The following is a 20,700-nucleotide window of genomic DNA, read 5'->3' as shown; positions in this document are numbered from 1 at the left end:
AGTACTGCCCCGTTATTAATATTTTTTTCTCCCCTAGGTTTCTGACTCATCCAACCCATTTCTTAATCGAATGCTGAACAGAGATACTATCACAAGAATAACATATAAAAGTAAGTTTCATTCAATTTCCTATACAACAGCTACTCTATAAAGATTAGTCCTGTCTGAAGGCAGAAAGCCAGAACTGACGGTCTCTGAGGGCCCCTTTCAGCTTCATGATCCTTTAATTCTATAGAACGTCACTCTGGAGAGTCAGGATTGGCTAAGACGCAGCTCATTTCAAGCAGAAGTCCCCAGAGTGCCTTTTTCATCCACGCATGTCCGAAGCAATAATGGTTATTATTATGATGGTCATCATTAACCCGTGGATTGGTAATGAGCTGGGGGACTCTACTAGCTGACAAATGCTGCCATGTCAGCTGGGCACATTTAGGGCTTTGTCAATTATATGATTGCAAAAGCATTCCAGGTGGTTTGGATCCAACTTCAACACACCCAGAGGCCCTCAGCTGGACCACATCTACCTCTCTGTGCTGCTAGGACTCCCTTCCAGGAGAGGCAGGGTGGCATTTTTCTTCATTTCCATGTGTGATCCACTGACCTAGAGAACTCTGTCCAGTTTCCTTGAGTTTCGAGAGTGTTTTATCCCCAGAAACCTTAAGCAGAAGAGAGATAACAGTAAAAAGTTGAAGGGAGAAGATGGGAAAGGGTGCTACAGTCTTCTACAGCTATCCCAGAGGCTGCAGAATTTGGGGAAAGTTATGGGCAATAGCACACACCAAAGGATGAAATAAAACAGTGCAGAAAAAAAAATTAACTAATTAGGAGTGAATAGGAATGTGGAATTCAAGTCCTGATTTTATCCTTAATCAAGTTTCCACACTTTGACTCTGTTTCCTTATTTGTAAAGCAGAGAAGTTGGACTTTGACTGAGGTACTAAGTCTAGGATTCTGAATCTGATTTTCACAAAGGTAAAAAGTGACATACAAACATTCCAACAGCCCACATCCCCAAATGGGGTGGAGAACACTGCTGCTTCTGCCTCCATTGGTGATGTGGAAAGACAATGTGAATTCCTACAGATCTCACCTCAAACAACTAAAGAGACAGTATGGAGACCCCTTCCCTCAGTCATTTATTCATTCATTTAGCAAACATTCCCTGCACACCTGCCTCATGGCAGATACCAAGTGAGGCTCCTAGAATACACAAACGGGCCAGTCACCAGCCCTCCCCACACAGTGTGCCCATATGAAGCCACTCCCCTATGAAGAGGTTGGGGTGGGAGTACTGGAGGTGATGGATGGGCCTAAAGAATCACCTAGAAGAATTAAGTTACCTTCAAAACCACTCCACCTTCCTTATCAATACCCCTGTGGAGTCCTAAGTTCAAACTTAGATTGCTCAGCAAAGAGCATTTCTGTCTTGTGTGCAAATATTTTTCATAGCTGCCCATAAAAGATGATTAGTCTTTTAACTTTTTTGATTAAAAGAGCATAAAATTAAATGTTTTCAAATAATCTTGAATTTGCCACTTAGAGACCATGAAAAGCCATGAAATCACACATTAAGCCCCAGCACGCAGTCTAACAGATTGCAAGCTGCAGAGTCAGTCATTAGTGGGACTTTCCTCCCCACTGCACCCCAGATCTGGTCTGATTAATACTAAGGGATGTGACTGCTGCCAAAGCTGAAAGCATCCATGTGGGTTTGTGCTATGGGAAAGTGGCATTTCTTAGGAGGAGGTATCAATTCTAGTGCAAATAGGGACTGGAGAACCTTGTTGGGACCAATGATGAACAGCAGTTTGTGGCTAAAGGGAGCTTCATCTACTTCGATGAGGTGTCCCTGTTGATTCACCCCCATCATGTCCATGGGAACCGAGGACAGACTTTGGCCGTAGCTGAAATGGACAGCAGTGTTAAAACCAAAGACTCTTATTCATTTGTTCGCTCACTCACACTGCGCATATTTACTGAGAGGCTCCTGCATGTCAGAGAATAGATCAATAGAACACGTTTCCCCTCCATGAGGCCCTCACTCTAGGTGGGGAGACAGACATACAAAAGTGTATCATAAAGATCTGTGTTAATTTTTAACAATGTATTAAAAATATGAACATAATTGTTAGGCAGCATAGGAAATCTTAAAATCATGACAAGATTGTACATATCAATTGCCATTCAAATAAGCACTGAATAGATGAATAAACATTTGGTGAGGAAAGGAAGGGAAGAAGGGAGGGGAGGGAGGGGAAGGAGGAGGGGAGAGAAGGAAGGAAGGAAGTCAGGCAGGCAGGCAAAAAGAGGGAGAAGGGAGGGAGGGAGAGAGAGAGAGGACATCCCAGGTACAGAAGCAGTGCATACAAAAGCAAGGAGAGCATTAATAGGACTATGAAGAGTTCAAAGGCAAGAACTTGGCTTTCATCATCTCTTCATCTCCATGCCCCCCAGCATACCCAGTAAACACTGGTGATGGCCTGACTTAATGGAGGAATGAATGGTCCCCTGTGGTAGCCATGAGAGGGGCAGAGGGAGTGGTAGGGAAGAAGGTTTGGAGTCAGATCTTAAAGGGTCTTGAAAACAGGGTGAGGAGTTTAGTCAGAAGACCTGTTAAAAGAAATGCCTTCGGGCCTCTAGAGATACTCCCAGAAGCAGGAACAGGAGAGAACAAGGGGCACCCACTTCCCCTGTCCCCTCATCTATCTGTCAGGGCCAAGGGGATCTAAAGCAAGATAAAGGGACCCCTCATGAGGAAAGGTAACTGCTTGAGGCCCCTAATCATAGGCATTTTGTGCTCTCACACTGTTGGGGAATACAGAAGGAATTCCCAGGAGCACCTCTATCACACACCTGAAGGAAGTAACACTGCAGGGATAATGATTGGCCCCTACACATGGGAATGGCCTAGACATGCGATGGCTGGGACACTGTGGCTGAAAGGGATTGATTTTCTCAGCAGGAAAGTGCCAGCACTCTTCCCTCCAGCCAAACTCCCTTAGGCAGCCAGCCTGTGAAAGGTTGGCCAGGGGGCAAGCTGGGGAGTTTCTGAAAAGGGAGACACTCAGGAAGACACAGCCAGTGGGTGGGAAACATGAACCTGGAAATCTCTCCAGAGGCTCTGCAGGAGGTAACAGGTTATGCTGGCATTGGCCCATGAATTCTGATGGAGACAGAGACAAAATCACCTGCTCAGGGGTACCTATTATTGTACTCTGCTCTCTCACCTCTAAGAGGGAAAGAAAGAAATGGATTCCCCTCAACTGCTACCCAGCCACACTGCCCAGGGACACCTGACCTCCACCCCACCTTCTCTCCCATCCAGCCCATTCTTGTGCTACTGCCCAGAGCTACACCCCAGCAGAGCTTCAGTTTGCCACACTTACTCAGATGTGGTACCCACTCTGCAGGGTGATCAGCATCAGGAATATAGAAGTTATATGAACCAAGCACTTTCCACTCCAACTTTATGCTACCTGGTGCTCACAAAGTCTCCATCCTCAAGATAGGTACAAGTGTTATCCCAGGATACAGATAAAGAAACCAAGGTCCTAAGAAGTGAAGCCATTTGTCAAGAACATACATCTGGTAAGGGGCTACATTTGTCAACAACTTGTACATAGTAAAGACACATAATCAATGATAGGCATTGATTTCTCACTATTTCACATATGGGTTGGTTGGAGTGGCCTATAGGTCTTCAGGTCAGTTTGACTCCATATGGCTCTCATTTTTCTGGGATCAGACACTTTTCATGGCAGCGGCAGAGATGTGTGATGTTGCTTAAGTTCTAGGCTTGTAACAAACTGTCACTTCTATCCACTTTCCACTGACCAAAGAAAGTCACATGGCCATACTCAATATCAAAATCTTCCCATGGAGTTGGGGCTGGGAGGAAGTGAACATTTCCTGAATAGTAATTTATTCATACACAGTGGAAGAGCAAGGATTGCAGTATAGGTCCTCCCAGAGAATGTTTTATGCTCTTACTTTCCTATTCTTTCCTAAGGAGCAAGGAAAGCTGAGCTCTGAGGTCTTAAAACTAGTTGTACTGTTAATACTTTCACACTACATGAAACTCGTCAGCATATTCTTCTCTTAACTTTAGTTCAGTTTGAAGACCCATCTCTTTGCTTTTTGCATTTTTTCCACTTTGGACATACTAACCACAAAACTAGTGGGCACTATGAAAGTTCAAGTTTATACAATCCTAAGGCCCTTGCAACTCCCGTCTGTCCTTTGGCCTGGATCTACCAGTGGAAATCAGTGTCATTCGAAGGGACACAATGGCACTGATGTTCTTGGGCACACATAGGAGCCAGAGAATGCATAGAGACCGGTTCTAGATGGGGTCAATTTTTTTTTTTTTTTTTTTTGCTTTTTAGGGCTGCACCCATGGCATATGAAGGTTTCCAGGCTAGGGTCTAATCAGAGCTACAGCCACTGGCCTACACCACAGCCACAGCAACACCAGATCTGAGCCATGTCTGTGACCTATACCACAGTTTACAGCAATGTCAGATCCTTAACCCACTGAGCAAGGCCAGGGATCAAATCTGTGTCCTCATGGATCCTAGTCAGATTCATTTCCACTGAGCCACTAGGGGAACTCCTAGATGGGGTCAATTTTCCCATCAGTTTTTCCCTTGGGGGCCACTGTAATGAGAAGTCAATCTAAGACTCTGAGCAGAAAAATACATGATCTGCTAACAAAAGAATCACTGTTTGCTTGGATGAACTATAGAGTGGCATGGATAAAGCTGGGAGATGACTGCAGCAATCCAAATGATGAAGCAATGTTGATCATGACCAGGCCAATGTGTAGGAAGTGATGAGAAATGAGTGGATATATTTCGAAGGAAGAGCCAAGAGCTTTCTTGATAGATCAGGTGTGTGATATGAGAAAGAGGAATGAAGGGTAACTGTAAGGCTTTTAGCCTGAGCAACTGGAAGGAATATTTTTCCATCAACAGATGGGGAAGATTATGGATGAAGCATATTCATGAGTGGGAAGGGAATCAGAAGTTTCAAATATGCTAAGCTTGAGATGGGCATCAAAGAAGAGGTGTGGAGTAGGCAGTTGGATATATGAGTCTGATTTCAGGAGAGCGAACTACAGTTATAAATGTGGAAGACATTGGGATCCAGATGGCATTTAAACCAGGGTGAAATCATGGGACTGAGAATAAATAGAGAAGAGAGGCGGACATAATCTCACTTTCGAAAGAGCAGCTCAGATCCCCATGACTTAGGGTTGTAAATTATTTCTAAAGATATTTTTAAATCATATCCTAGAAGAGTCTCTTCCGTGTCCGTCTCATCAACCAGCTGAGGAGGTGCAAGGAGGCAGGAGTAAGCATGGAAGCACAGGGTGAAATCACCACAAAATGGCAGCCAGTGGGCATGCAATACATTTGCTTGATTTGAACGTACATTAGATGACTAGGGAGAATAAAAGGAATGATGCAAATTCATTCTAGTGAGCCAGTTGAGAAAAATCAGTGCCAGGGAATCCATGAAAGTAGGAAAGAGGACGAATCTTGCCAAAAGGACTGAGAATTTTGGAAGCAGCATGCTGGTAAAAGCCACTATACTTACGGGACGCAATGTATTCTAGTGAAAAGAGATAAAACTAAAGCCTGGACTTCTGCCACTTCTTTGCTGTGTGACTTCAAGCAAGTTTCTTAACCTCTCTGAGATAATTTCCTCATAAATAAAAATGAAGATATTAATACTTATATTGAGAGGATTGGGAAGAGGATTAAACAAGGCAATCAGTCACTTGCATGGACAATGACTGGCATAAACTAAGGACATAATAAATATGTGCTCCTAAACTATCCTAAAGTGTGTGGGTAAAGGCAGATCACTATAATAACTAAATAAATGTTATCTTCGAGGTGAACACAGTACAACACAGGACACAAAAGAAACAGAGCTTTTTTATGCTAATGGAGCACAGTTCCTCTGTGTGAACCCAGGAAGTGGGTAGTAATAGCCTAGTGAGGTTCTACTTTCCTTGAAAGCTTGCATTTCATATGACTGGGAAAATCTTATAAAACACTCTCACTAACCCAGACCAACAATGAAAAAGACTAGCCTGAATTAATTGCAAGCTGAATTTAGGAATTTTTCTAGAGAAAATCCATTTTATTAAAGTTAAATTTCCCTTCAACAGATTAAGGGTCAAGACTGAAATCGTGACATTGAAAAATGGATTTTCTGAATGGGTTTTCTTGAGGAGATACTAGTAATTTACTTGAAGTATTTTAATTTTTTAATGTAGTGTGTTGGAACAATGCCAATATCCTTCCATTTTGCTTGTGTTAATTAATAAGCAGACACAGAGCCCCAATTATATAAAAGGTAACTTTCTTATCATTTGCATATTCACCTGATTTCATGGAGATGGCATTATTTTTTCAAAGAGATTTTAAGATATTTTCAAGTGGTAAACCAGTGACTAACAGAAAGCAAAGAGCCTTCTTAGATGGGTAAGAGCGAGTCATTATTAGGACATTACATGTTAAGTAAACACCTTCTTCCAGAGTCCTGGGACAGTGGAGTATTTTAGCAGCTTCATTCTTTTTTGATTTCACGTTTTGTTCATTACATTAGATAGTAAATAAAATGGTGAGCTTCAGTCCAATAAGAACCTGACATATAAATTCCAAATTTAAAAGGGTCTGATTATTTTCTTAATATATTCTAGTAAGGAAATAAGGTTTAGAGGAGAACTTTTAAACATGGTGTTTTATAACAGTGTGAACCCTTTAAAACATCTTTTTTCAGTCTTGCCTGTTTATAACTTTGCTTAAACCCCCCAGTGCAACCCTGGCTAAAGAAGAATGTGTAGGCAAGGACAGCAACTTTAACTGCCTTATATGTCTCAGTTCCTTGGGAAGTGTTCTGTGTGCCCGCTTCTCAGAGGAACACAGTGTTAAATGTGATGAAATATCACCGGGGAGTTTAAGCATATTGTTCTTGGTGCCTTTCTCTATGCTTAATTGAACTTGTACTTTCATTTCGAATGAATGGCTTTGGAAATGTTTTCACAGAGTGCCAAATGCAGCACACCACTTCCCATGTTGCAGTAGAAGGAGTAACAAGAGTGAGCAAGGAAAAGGAGCAGCTTACCTCCATGAACCCGATTCTCAGAGGCCCTCTTTTTCATTTTTTGTTTGTGTAAAATGAAAAATCATATTACTTTATTCTTTAGTAATTGCCTTTTTCATTTCAGTTGAATTAGCCTCAGATTACAAGAGGAAATGTCATTCCATATAAGAAAATTGCCAAAGAGTTTCATATTGACCAGAAACAAGTCCAGTATTGATCTCTGGAACTGCCGTGTCTTTTTCTCACTGGCATCATTCCCTTTGAATGGGAACTTCATAAGCAGGAACCCAGGTGGTGTTAAATCTCATCAGCATTATATAAGCAAACACAATGTATTTACCCGAGGATGCTACTGAAGCTCAGACTAAGAGAAAGATTCCCCCACTATGTGATCCTAGGCATTTCATCACAGTGTGTTTCTCTAAAAAAAAATTAAATTAAATTAAAAAATTAAAAAAGAAGAAGGAAAGAAAGAAAAAGTCAGCTTGACAGTGTGTAACTAAGAACTCCATATAAGATAAATCATAGAGTCTGCAAGAGCATGTCATAAAATCATAAGCACAGCTATTAACTTCTCCAGTCATTTGGAAGAATAAAATGGGGCTATAAACTGTGTATAAACATTCTATACCTATTCATTATCAAAGGGGTCTTCCTGTAGTGTAAAGATATAGTCCACACCTAAAAAAATTACAACCCTGTCATGCCAAAAATTTGACCTACTAAAGATAAATTTGTCTATGTAAGCTGGTTTCTTCTGAAGGATATTTGAGGGTTTATAGATTATTTTTTAATCTGAAGATGACTTTATCAATTATCCAGAATGTTCTGGTTCCACAAGTAAGACACTTATCTATGAAAAATTGTAAGTTACTAGCAAAGCCACAATTCAAATTTAGACTTAAATTAAGACTCCTGTGTGAAGTCCAGGGCTTTGACCTCTAAATGATGATGACAATAGATGATAGATAAATAGATAGATAGATAGCTGATAGCTGATAGATAGATAATCTCTCTATATAACTATCCATGAAAATTTATTTCATGCCATCACTCCTTTTCAATAAATATCATTAAAGCAAGTAGAGGCATCATGATCACCCCACTGGCCTCTAAGCTTCACCCCAAATTTTTATCTCTCTGTTTATAAACAACTGATCTCTAGAGCTCTGGCATCTTTACTAATGAAGAGAGACTTGAGAGTTTGGAGAGCAGAATCCACCCTCCAGAACATTAGTTCTTGGGCTCCTTTCTGTCTACAATGCCCAGAGGATAATGTTGACTTGCACAAACCATTGGTTTTCTGCTGGCTGCTACATGGACAAGATAGTCTGTGGGTAATAATTATATCCTGACATGGTCATCCATGGAAGACACCCCAGTGTGTCTTGACACCAGGGCTGAAAACATTTTTTGGATTACACTGCCTCTTTCCTGCTAAATATACCAAGCAAGTCTCCATGGGGAGTAAAGAAGGTATAAAAAGGTTGCTTGTGGTTCTCAAATTTCAATCCTTCAAAAGATAGAACAGTGATATAATGGTGGCCTTTGAGGCAGAGTGGTGAGTCATGAGGACAAGTGTTACATGTTTTCAGCAATGTAAATATAAGGGTACAGGCATGTTTGGCATGGAAACAATTTGGAGATAGGCAACAGTCTCAGTCTCACCCTGAGATCTCTGGATATGACATATTGGGGGTAGTGGTGGGCAGCATGTATTTAAGAAAATGGTATGGAGTGGAGTCTCTGAGACGTTTCCTCATCACCTGACAGATGATGTTGCCTCCTCCTCCCTTATTTTCTTCCCTGAACCACCAGCAGATAAAGCTGTTGGGCATAAAAACATGTCATTTACTCATGCAACCAATGTTTAATGAGCACCCACTATGTGGTGGACCCCATGCTGAGGCTTAGGAAATCAAAGATAAAAGGTGGAAGTCCTTCTTCCAAAGGACCTCACAGTTTAGTGGGGCATTCAAATAGGTAAGTTATTACCAGCAAGCTAATTCAGTAAATTTAGTGTAAAAGGAAGACACCAACCCAATAGGGGAGAGCCGGGAGGCCTCCTTGTGGCCAAGCAGTGTTTATCCTGGGGAAGCTGACCAAGAACACCAGCATCAGCAAATACTAACCACGGGCAAGGCCCTATGCCAAGTAGTTGAAAAGTATGATCTCATTTGTTCCTCAAACAACTCTGTGAGGCAAGTACTCTTAGTCAGTTTGGCCTGTTATAATAAAGAAGCATAGACTGGGTGGCTTATAAACAACAGAATTAACTTCTCATAGCTCTGGATGGATAACCATCCCAGATCATGGTGATAGTATTGTTGGGTTCTGGTGAAAACCTTCTGGGTTGTAGAATTCAATAAGAATTCTCACACGGCAAAAAGAGGGTGAGAGAGCAAACTGGGATTTTTTTAAAAAGGCACTAATCCCACTCATGAGGGCTCCACCCCCATGACCTAATCACCTCCCAAAAGTCTCACCTCATAAAATACTCACATTGAGGAGGTTAGGATTTCAACATATGAATTTGGGGGAGATATACCCTTCAGTCCATGCCTGCTCCACCATCTGCATACTATAGATGTAGACACTGAGGCTCGGATTGTTACTTGTTTATCGAAGGTCACAGAGATGGTGAACAGCAAAACCAGCACTCAAACTCCTGTATGAGGTCAAAGTGCACTCCCTTCACACTGGGTCTTTCCAGGTTCTACAGTGCAAGGAAATAAAAAGGGCAAAGGGGAAGTATGCATATTAGCAGATTCATGGAAAGAACAAACTGGTGAAGGAGGACTGAGGGAAGGTAGAAGCTGCCATGTTCCCTAAGAACCACTGTACATCTCACAGGCAATACAGGTGAAGAGAAATCTCCTGGCAGGGCCACAGAAGTGGGGTCTGGGATATTAGCGCAATGGTGTTTTGGAAGGACGTTGCTACCCTGCTATGTGGGTTAAACCATGAATATAACCTCTTGCTCCTGGCCTGTCTCCTCCCCCCCAACACACACACACACACACACACACACACACACACACACACACTCTTTTCTCTCTCTCTCTCTCTCTCTCTCTCTCTCTCTCTCTCTCTCTCTCCCCTCAAATGTGGATGCAATGCAGAGGCTGGTTATAGTTTCAGAAAAACATAATCGTTCTATTTCTTTACTCCAGTCATGCCTGGGATGTCCCTCATTCTACTTTTTCCCTCCTCCCCACCACCCCTAATAAAATAAAATACGATAATAGCAGCATGCTAGAGTACCCAATATGCTCCTAGTGCAAGCTTGGTTAAACTAATCACATTGACCTTTAATAAAGATGTGCCAAATGCTTCCTCTTCTCATTCAATATGTTAATCTTCAGGCCAAGTCACCATCAGAGGAAGCATCATTAAGTGCAAATCTGATCATGCTACTCCTCCATTTAAAACCCTTCAGCAGTTCTTCATTGCCTACAGGATGAAGCCCTCTCACCAAACTGAGAGAAGAACCTTGTGGCCTGTCCTGACCCCCACTCCCACCCCCGCCACCTTATTTCTAACAACACCCCTCCCCATGCATCTTGCTCACATGTTAGCCATCCCAAGTGTGCACTGCTCTCTGTGTCTTCAGCTTTCTCCAGCATGACTGTCTACAGTGCCCTTGACAGCCACCCCCTACCAGCCACACACTGATTACCTCCTGTCATTCAAGATGCAGTTCAGGTCAGCTCCTACATTAATCCTCTGCAGTCCCACCCCCAGGCAGAACTGACAACCTCTCAGTATACCCAGTGCAGATATACATCACTGTCTCTGTGGCTTCTTACTGTATTCACTTAATTACGTGCTGCTCACCTGTACCCTAGCTGAGTGTGTGACACATACTAGGGGTTTAAGAAATGGTTAGAGCCAAATGACGAACATAAGCTTCCTGTGTTGGCACCTGATCTAATTCCTGAGAACCATCACACAAGTGTGTACTCTGGGCACCACAGCTTTGTCCTAGAGACATCCAACTGCACAAGGCAGAGTACAGACCCAGCCCAGCCATATTCCAATCACTATGACTCTCTTGAGCTTCTCCTGATTCCCTGGTGTTTTGATAGAAAGGTAGAAACATTTGAATGGAAAGAGGAAGAAAGATCTTTCTCTTAAGGTTGGTCTCCAAATCCAGCTTGACTAGCCTCTCTTGTGGGCAGAGCCCTGGAGATGAGTAAGCAGAGGCCAGGAGAGGATATAGCAGGCAAATAGTGGTCTTATTTACATCATTTCAACCAGTTGACTTATTCTTAATTCTGTACAAGCAAAGGAGCACTGAAATTTATTTATTTATTTATTTATTTATTTATTTATTTATTTATTTATTTATTTATTGTCTTTTTACCTTTTCTAGAGCCGCTCTCGCGGCATATGGAGATTCCCCGGCTAGGGGTCTAATCAGAGCTGTAGCTGCTGGCCTTCGCCAGAGCCACAGCAATGTGGGATCCGAGCCATGTCTGCAGCCTACACCACAGCTCAAGGCAAGGCCGGATCCTTAACCCACTGAGCAAGGCCAGGGATTGAACCCGCAACCTCATGGTTCCTAGTCAGATTCGTTAACCACTGCACCACGATGGGAATTTTCCTGGCAGAGATGGTTCTTTCTTAGCAGAGAAACTTGCGTTAACAATTTCTGGAGGACAAGATGGGGGTGGTAAAGGGCCTCTGCCAGGGAAAATGGATTAGCAATGCTCAGCATCAGTAGGTAGGCAGGGGCTGGGGCCAGGGGGCACTTATTACCACCTGCTATTAGGGTCTACACATATTAATTTTGCCATTTGTTGTCTGTCTCTTCAACTAGAATGAAGGCAGGCATCTATTCTTGTTCACTGGTCCACGCTCAGAGCCTAACACTGAGCTCAGCGCAGAAAGGTGCTTAGTGGATATTTGTTGAATGAATGAATGACTCTGACATGGAAATCAGGAGAGATGGGTTCCAGTTCCCACTCTGTAGTTACCATCTAGCACTATGATCTTGGGCAGGTTACTCCACCTCTCTGATCTGCAGTTTCTTGTCAATGAAGACACTATTATTATATGCCTGGCCAATCTCATTAGGACGCTGTGAAGTTCCAGCTGTACATGAAAATCCTTTTTTAACCATTATATGTGCACAATACTGAATTTGAGAGACTATAACAACCATCAAAGAGTCAGTCCTTTCCCACTGGCAGTTGAACACATGGATGAGACGACATATGTGAACCTAGAGAGACCAAAGGAGCTGGTCTCATTCCCCTTGCCAGCCAGACTTTGGTCCCTGTCATTTGTTGTCCAGGCCCCCTGGGTCAGCAACAGTGGTGGACACTCATGGCAAGCTGGCAGGTGCAAGACCCCCAAAGACACAGATCAGGGATCACTGGGGTACAAGAGGGCAATAGAAGCCACAAATGTAGGTGATTTATTATGAGAGTATATAGCCTGAGGGGGGAAAAAGGAGCCTTGGAATGATACTCAGGAAATGTCAACACTGAGAAAATCAGGTAGAAAATTGGGATCCAGCAACAGAACCTTTGAAGGAATGGCCAGAAAAATAGAAATTCTGACTAAGGTGATTTAGAAGCCAGGAGAGGAGTTCTAGTCATGGCTCAGTGGTTAACAAACCTGGCTAGTATCCATGAGGACGTGAGTTTGATCCCTGGCCTTGCTCAGTGGGTTAATGATCTGGCATTGCCCTGAGCTGTGGTGTATGTACAAGACATGGATCGGATCTTGCATTGCTGTGGCTGTGGCTGCGGCGTGGCCAGCAGCTACAACTCTGATTCTACCCCTAGCCTGGGAACATCCATATGCCATGGGTGATGCCCTAAAAAGACAAAGGACAAAAAAAAAGTAGAATCCAGGAAAAGAGAGTAAGAGTGTGCAGAAAGAAGTGGGGTGGGTCATGAGGAGAGGAGGAGAGATGTTCATTGAAACTTATTGATATATGAATTCTCAAGTACTCCTTAAATTTATAAAAATAGCACCAATGCATTGAATTTAAAAATCGGCACGAAATACACCAAAATGTTAATGAAAATTGTTTTACGTGATCAGAGTTATTATTCTTCTTTTCTGTCATTTTTCCATATAGTCTGATATGTACTTAAGTCACTTTCATAATTGAAAAAGTATATTTAATAATAAAAGATACATGAGCATGAATACCTCAAATGGGTGTAAGACAAAAGGCTATCTGCATGGGCCTGACAGAGAGGGGATCCACAAAAATGAAGTCAGTTGTTGACCTTAATTGTTGAATCTCATGTAGGATTTGGCCTGACTTACTTTTCTGTCTAAAAGTATTTTTTCATTGTTCTTTTACTTATGCAGTGTTAATAAATAATAACAGTGACCAGGCAATATTTTAACAGGTCCTAGAGTTTTATTTTTTTATTTTATAATGATTTTTATTTTTTCCATTATAGCTGGTTTATAGTGTTCTGTCAATTTTCTATTGTATAGCAAGGTGACACATGCATGTATACATTCTTTTCTCTCACCTTATCATGCTCCTTCATAAGTGACTATACATAGCTCCCAGTGCTATACAGCAGGATCTCATTGCTTATCCATTCCAAAGGTAATAAATAAAGCCTTTAATGGTGCATTTCATTATAACTGTAAGGCTATGGGTCCCGTTCTCAGGGACCATAACCAAAGAGTTGGGTCTCCCTGGTGTCTTTGTGGTGGGGCCCATTTCTGTTCATCCATATTCACTACTCCATCCTATGGGAGGAATGTGCTTCCTTGAATCTCTAATGTCATCCTTGGCCATGTGACTTCTTTGGCCCACAAAATGTAAGCAGAAGTGACACATGCCACTTCTGGGATGGGAGCTTCAAAAGCCAAAATATGTTCCACCACTCTTGCTTTTCCTCCTGTCACTGTGACTCACCAGAGTCTAGACAGCAGTCACCCTCAGAGCCTGGGTCCCAGAAAATGTACAACAACGACATGGAGAAAGCTCTCAGCTGACCTAGGTTGCACATGTATATGAGCAAGAAATAAACATTTTTGTTTAAAATGTTTGATATTTGGGGGTTGTTTGTTACTGCATCCCATCCTGATAGTTAGTCTTCTAGAATCTGAAAAGGAAAAAATTATCCACAACACCAGCATTTCCTCACAATCCTAATTCTTAAGTCTTTCTTATTTTTTTTTCTCTAGATGATGCATATTTACTACAGGGACTTAATATAGAGGAACTATATCCAGAGACCTCTAGTTTCATTACTTATGATGGGTCTATGACTATCCCACCCTGCTATGAGACAGCAAGCTGGATAATAATGAACAAACCTGTCTATATAACCAGGATGCAGGTAAGCTTCTCTGTGGTCTTTCAGCTAATGGGCAAGATGAGGTGAAGACTGCCTGGTTTTGTGGCTTGCCTGTTGTATTAGCTTGGGTGGTTTAAACAACAAAAACATATTGTCTCACAGTTCTGGAGTTTCAAGTCAAAGATCAAGGTGTCTGCAGGGTTAGTTGCTTTGAAGGAGTGAAGAAGAATCTGTTCTGTGCCTCTCCCCGGTTTCTGGCAGTTTTCTGGCTATCTTTGGTGTTCGTGACTTGTAGAAGCATCACCTCACTCTACCTTCATTGTTACATGGCATTCTCCCAATGTCTCTGTCTCTTTGTCCAAGTCTCCCTTTTAATAAGGACACCAGTAATATGGGATTAGGGCCTACCCCAATCAGTCATATTAGATTAGGGCCCACCCCAATAACCACATCTTAGCTAATTACATCAGTAATGACCCTATTTCCAAATAAGGTCACATTCTTAGGTACTAGGTACTTTAACTTTTGAATTTGACAGGTATGCAATTCAGCTCATCACACCTATGTTTAAAGGATGAGTATCTAGAAACACTGAACTAACTATAGATGCATCCTGAGAAAGGAAAGTTATTTCCCAAAGTGTGCTCTACAACTCTAGTGTTCAAAAAGCAAATGAGGAGTTCCCATTGTGCCTCAGAGGGTTAAGAACACAACATGGTGTATGTGAGGATGTGGGTTTGATCTCTAGCTTCACTCAGTGGGTTAAGGATCTGATGTTGCCATGAGCTGCCCGGATGTGTCTCCTTCAACCCCTAGCCTAGGAACTTCCATATCCCACAGTTGCGGCCGTAAAAAGAAAAAAAAAAAAAGGCAAATGAGCAAAATGGTCAAATATGTTTGGAGAAGCTGTATTTAAAAAGAGTTAAATATGGAATTCCCGTTGTGGTGCAATGGAAATGAATCCAAGTAGTAACCATGAGGTTGCAGGTTTGATCCCTGGCCTCGCTCAGGTGGGTTAAGGATCCAGCATTGCTGTGAGTTGTAGTGTGGATCCTGCGTTGCTATGGCTGTGATGTAGGCCAGCAGCTGTAGCTCTGATTTGACCCCTAGCCTTAGAACCTCCATATGCCATGGGTACAGCCCTAAAAAAGGCAAAAAAAAAAATTAAATTTAAAAATAAAGAGTTAAGTACATTTCATTTCTGGGAGAATCCTCAGGACTTTAGAATGATAATATATATGTCAGTCTCCAAGAGGAGGAAGTATGATATGTAGCATTTTACAAACATTTGAATGTGGGATTTTTTAGAGTATCTGACAGTATTCCTTGGTGGGCTGGCTAGTATTCTCAGAACTGGAGAGGAACCAGGAGATCTGGCCTCTGAGGCCAGCTTTGCTAATGGCTCATTATGTGCTCCTAGGCCTGTCACCCCACTTCTGTGAAGTGAATTCTCCTCTATATAAAGAGGGAGCTAAATTACCCGAGTCTATTCTAACTCTGTCATTGTATTGTTGTGAGGGTCTATAAAAACTCAGAGGAAAGATAAGCAAAGGAAGCAAATCCAATCTCTTTTACTGGATATGTACTCACCACCCGACAACAATTTGAACAATTCGAAGTGCCTGATTCTATCTGTATTGATTGGGGCTCTTTTCGTGACAAGCAACCCCCTCCAGATAACTTAAACTTAGAGAAAGGATTTATTCAAGAGATACCAGGCATCTTATAGAATTTAAGATCAGAACATGATGTCAGGCATTCACTGAAATCAGATCCCCAGAAGCCCTTTCTTTCTGCTCTCTCCTGCTCCCTCCTGCACACAGGCTTCGTTTTCCTTTCCTACTAGAAAGCCTTCCTTAGCTTTAAAGTCTTGGGGGGAACAGGGCTGCAAATATTTTAGTCCAGCTCTTAGTCCATATTGGCGGAAAAGGAACCTAATTAATCCTACTTAGTTTATCTCTGAACCCTGGGCCAATCACTATAGTTTGGGTAATACCCATGTGGGGGAATAATCCCCTGAATTATTGAACTGAGGGTGTAAGGGATAGAAGAGAGAACACCTTCCACAGACAGAGAGGACATCTTCAATAGACAGCATGCGTGAGGACAGAGAGAATCCCTGATTTGTCCAGCAGTGCACAGGAGCCGGTGAGTTAGAACCAAGGGTCCCCCCATGTCGGTGGGTACAAGTGAACCCATGGATCAAGTCTTTGAAGGGCTCAGGGCCCTTCCCTACACAGCTGGCATTGCCTGGGTCGGCCATGGTCTGCATGGTCTTACCTTTTCCCTAGAACATTTAAGAGGACAGGTGGATCTCACATCTGTTTCTCTCTCCTCAGATGCATTCCTTACGCCTGCTCAGCCAGAATCAACCATCTCAGATCTTTCTGAGCATGAGTGACAACTTCAGGCCCGTCCAGCCTCTCAACAACCGCTGCATCCGCACCAACATCAACTTCAGTTTTCAAGGGAAGGACTGTCCAAATAACCGGGCCCAGAAGCTTCAGTATAGAGGTGGGTTCAGTGGCTCTGAGGACAGTGGACACAGGCCAGAATCCAGTTCTTCCTGCTTATACCTGCTCGAAAAGGCCTAGCATTAACACCCATTATAGGAATTATGATTATAAAACTACCATCTTCCATTTGCTTGGTGCTTTTCTATTGAAAAAGCTTGTATTTCACAGACAGAGATAGAGATTGAATCTTTAAATCTCTTCTGGCTCAGGCAAGACAGGCTTTTTATTGCCATTTTACAGAGGAGCCCAGAGAGGTTGATTTTCCCAAGGTTATGTGTTAATTCAGGACAGCTAGAAGCATTAGACCTTTTAGTTATATATACAATAGCTCACCCTAAAGGTGAGCAAATATCTCTGGATTCCAGGGCATCGGGACCCAATGATGTCTGTGCATGAATGCATCTTTTTTCCAGTGCTACCTCCCTAGAAGTGACTATAATTCCTACTAAAGGGGAACTCAAGATGCCTCCCACCTCCCATAACCCTTTGGTTCATGCCCATCCCTCTCTCTTTCCTCCTACATGCTAAGTGTCTGTTGATTGTTGTAGTAAACCCTCAACACGGAAAGGAAGGTGGAGGCAGGATAGTGTTGTGGGGATGCCCCCCGCCAGGAGTCGGGACACCCAGGTTCCAAGCCTGGTTCTGACATTAACAAGCCATGCAAACCCAGCCAAATCATCCACCTTTCTGGACCTGGCTGCTTTCATGATAGTCCCTATATTGTCTACTTCATGACTTGTTGTGAGAAGCAAATGAGAGCCTGGATGGGAAAGCCCTTTGTAGCAATAATGTGCTGCCTAAATATGCAGACTATGGATGTTACCAGGCAGCTGCCACCACTACCCCCCACTTTATCTCGCCTACTTCCACCACATTATTTTTCTCTCTCAAACACACCCAGAGTGCCAAAACTATAATTTTCTGTTCCCTTCCAGCCAGAACTACCAGACAAATAAATATTCAGCTCATTTATTCATTGAGACTTCTCTTTATCCAACATCTCTGTATTGTTCACCTACTACGTGCTGGCCACTTAGCTAGATGATGGGAATACTGTGGTGATAAAGACAGATATGACCCTGTCCAGGCAGAATTTGCAGCCAAAGAATAGGGTCAGCAAACTTTTTCTGCAAAGGGCCAGATGGTTTATATTTTAGACTTTGTGAGCCATGCAGTCTCTGCCACACTCTGCTGTTGTAGTGTGAAAGCAGCCAGAGGCAATATGTGAATAAATGGGTGTGGCGGTATTCCAAAAAAACTCCATTTGCAAGAGCAGATCACAGCTAGATTTGGCCTGCAGGCTGTCAATTGCCCACCCCTGGTCTAAAGCAATGCCATCCGTGACAACTTTCTGAGATGATGGGAATGTTCTATATCTGCATTGTCCAATATGCGGCTTATTGAACATCTGAAGTGTGGCAAGTATGACGATGCCACTAACTTTTTAATTTTATTTAGTTTTACTTGAGTGAGACTTATAGCAGCCATCTGTAGCTAGTTACAGCCATACTGGATAGCTCAGGCCTAGAGGTTCATAAGAAAGTGGAGGGACTAGTTGGGATACGCGGAAGTAAGCATGTACTTTCAAAACTGTTCCTTCCCCTTTGGCGTAAGCCCCCCAAATTGTGTGTGAATTAATCCAGTTTTGCTTTGTTCTGTGTTGTTTGTGTGTTTTGTTTTGTTTTTTCTTTCTCTCTCTTTCCAGTAAATGAATGGCTCCTCAAGTAGGGAACTAAGCCAAGAAGAATCCCACCTCAGTGAAATGCTACAACTGTGAATTGACGTAACCTAAACTGTCCCCCTTCTTTCTTCTCTCTCCTTCCCTCCCTCAAGCCTCATTCACTCTTTGGATTGGCCCTTTCTTCATGAAAAATGTCTGAAAAACCTTGGCAGAGGAACACATCTCTTACACACACTCACAAACACACACTACAAGCACTCACACATACATACACACACATGCCAACACGTCTACACTCACGCAGCCTTCAAGATGGGAAATCAAGTTTCAGAAACAAAAGGCTCATTCATAAGAAGTCTTAAAAGACAATAACCAGTTAGCCTGATTACAATTTTGATACTCTCTTCCTGAACAAATAAATCCACCCACTGAGACTGTTCAGCCTTTGTACATACAAAATTCTTCCAAAAGAGAGCGAGGTGAAAACACAGTTCTGACAGCACCAAGAGGACTCTGTTCTTTGCATCAAGTAATCTCGGATAGTGTCCTAAGATCCTTTGAGGGTGCTGGTGACGAGTGAAGCTGAACAAAGTTGGACAAGGACACTAATTTCTAGATCATGATTCTTCTGTTTACTCAACAATTTAAAAAGAAAACAAGGACAGACATCAAAGAGATACACATTGTATATATATATCACCACAGACTATTAAAAAAAGGAATCATTGCCCTTCTTTGTCACATATCTGTAGTAGGATTTGCCAAGATCAGATTGATCCATTTGCTGTTTCTTGTTTTCCAAAGGTCATACATTGTGTTTGATTATTGTTAACAGCTCAATAAATGTGTTTAACGAGTTAATTTCATTTTTCTGGCTTTGGTCTGTTCTCCTTCCTTATAGGCTAAGCCCTGGCTCCATGCAACTACATTCTTTGCTTTCACTTGTTCCTTGATCTACATGTTTTGTTCATTTGCAGCCAGTTTTTACTGAGTTTGTGGTAATTGGGAATGCATTTGCTAAGCAAGCTTAATTTTAATTCCACTCCATGGCTTGATCATTCATACAAGGTGAGCTTCAGCCTGAGATAGCAGGCGACAGATTTCTTGCGTTTCAAAACTGCCACTACCCACGCCACCCCTGCCCCCACCATGATGTTCCCTTGAAGGAATGCACTTTGCCTTGTAAATTCCTGGGAAAGGGGTGTCTTTTCTCTCCAGGTGCAGCTGGATCTCACAAAGTATAAATGAATGCCTTTCTTTTCTTGTTTATAATGGTCACTCACTGTGTTTGGTTACTGTCAAGAAATCAATAAATGTGTTTAACAAGTTACCCAGTACCCTCGTCTGAGTTTATTGAAGAGGAGGATGCTCCCCTGCTGAGGCCTCTGAGTCCTGCTGTGTCCACAAGCAATTGCATTACGGCCAGCAGGGCAGCCAGAGCCGCCAGAACAGCCTGTCTGGTCATTCCCAGAGTCAGGTAATTAATACCCTGTTGAGAAAACATATAGGCTTAGCTGCTGGAAGGGAGGACTTGGATGTTCATTCAGTGGCCAAATTAAAAATAACTTTCATCTCTCCTTTCTGTCACAGCCTCCAGAAAGCGGGAAAGTACAGGCATTCAGGGTCTGTGCAAATGGAAACATTCACAAGTATGCTGAAAACTTCAGCCAAGTGGCTAGGTATATTGATGATGAAAAAAAATCAAAGAGCCAGATATTTCATATTTAAAATAATACACTTAATTGGATTTTTTTTCACTTTTTGCACCAATTTTAGTTAGATGATGGTCTTAGCCATGATGGCATATGAGCAATCATATTTTTCCAGAAAACCAAATCTGTCTGCAAAGATTTGGTGGCAGTCTTTTTTTATATGGCTCGCTTCTTCCTTGCTGAGTCAGACTCTTCTTTAGGCTCCAAGGACAGGCAGCAAAACAGTATGTCAACAAGGCCTGGCTTTACATCGTCACTCTACCACTTTCTTGCTGTATAATCCCAGGCAAGTTTCTTTACATCTCTGATCTGTATACTGAGGATACTAATAACTGCCTCCATGAACTGCGAGACTTAAATACTATATAGCTATTTAAAGCAGCTAGCACAGG

At 42.3% G+C, this 20,700-nt stretch overlaps 1 protein-coding gene across 1 annotated transcript in view; it reads left to right on the top strand.

Moving 5' to 3' along the window:
- Positions 1-19,926, top strand: part of CA10 (carbonic anhydrase 10) — a 129,347-nt gene extending 109,421 nt beyond the window's left edge. Inside the window, exons 4-7 of the mRNA XM_047756797.1 lie at positions 38-110; positions 14,287-14,441; positions 16,739-16,913; positions 18,621-19,926. Coding sequence (XP_047612753.1) covers positions 38-110; positions 14,287-14,441; positions 16,739-16,913; positions 18,621-18,643 — 426 coding nt within the window. The 3' untranslated portion in view covers positions 18,644-19,926. The remainder of the gene's footprint in view (positions 1-37; positions 111-14,286; positions 14,442-16,738; positions 16,914-18,620) is intronic.
- The last annotated feature ends 774 nt before the right edge of the window (positions 19,927-20,700 follow it).

Source organism: Phacochoerus africanus, chromosome 14 (genome assembly GCF_016906955.1).
Source record: "Phacochoerus africanus isolate WHEZ1 chromosome 14, ROS_Pafr_v1, whole genome shotgun sequence".
NCBI classification, from domain to species: Eukaryota; Metazoa; Chordata; class Mammalia; order Artiodactyla; family Suidae; genus Phacochoerus; species Phacochoerus africanus.
This window is presented reverse-complemented; position numbering and strand designations above follow the sequence as displayed.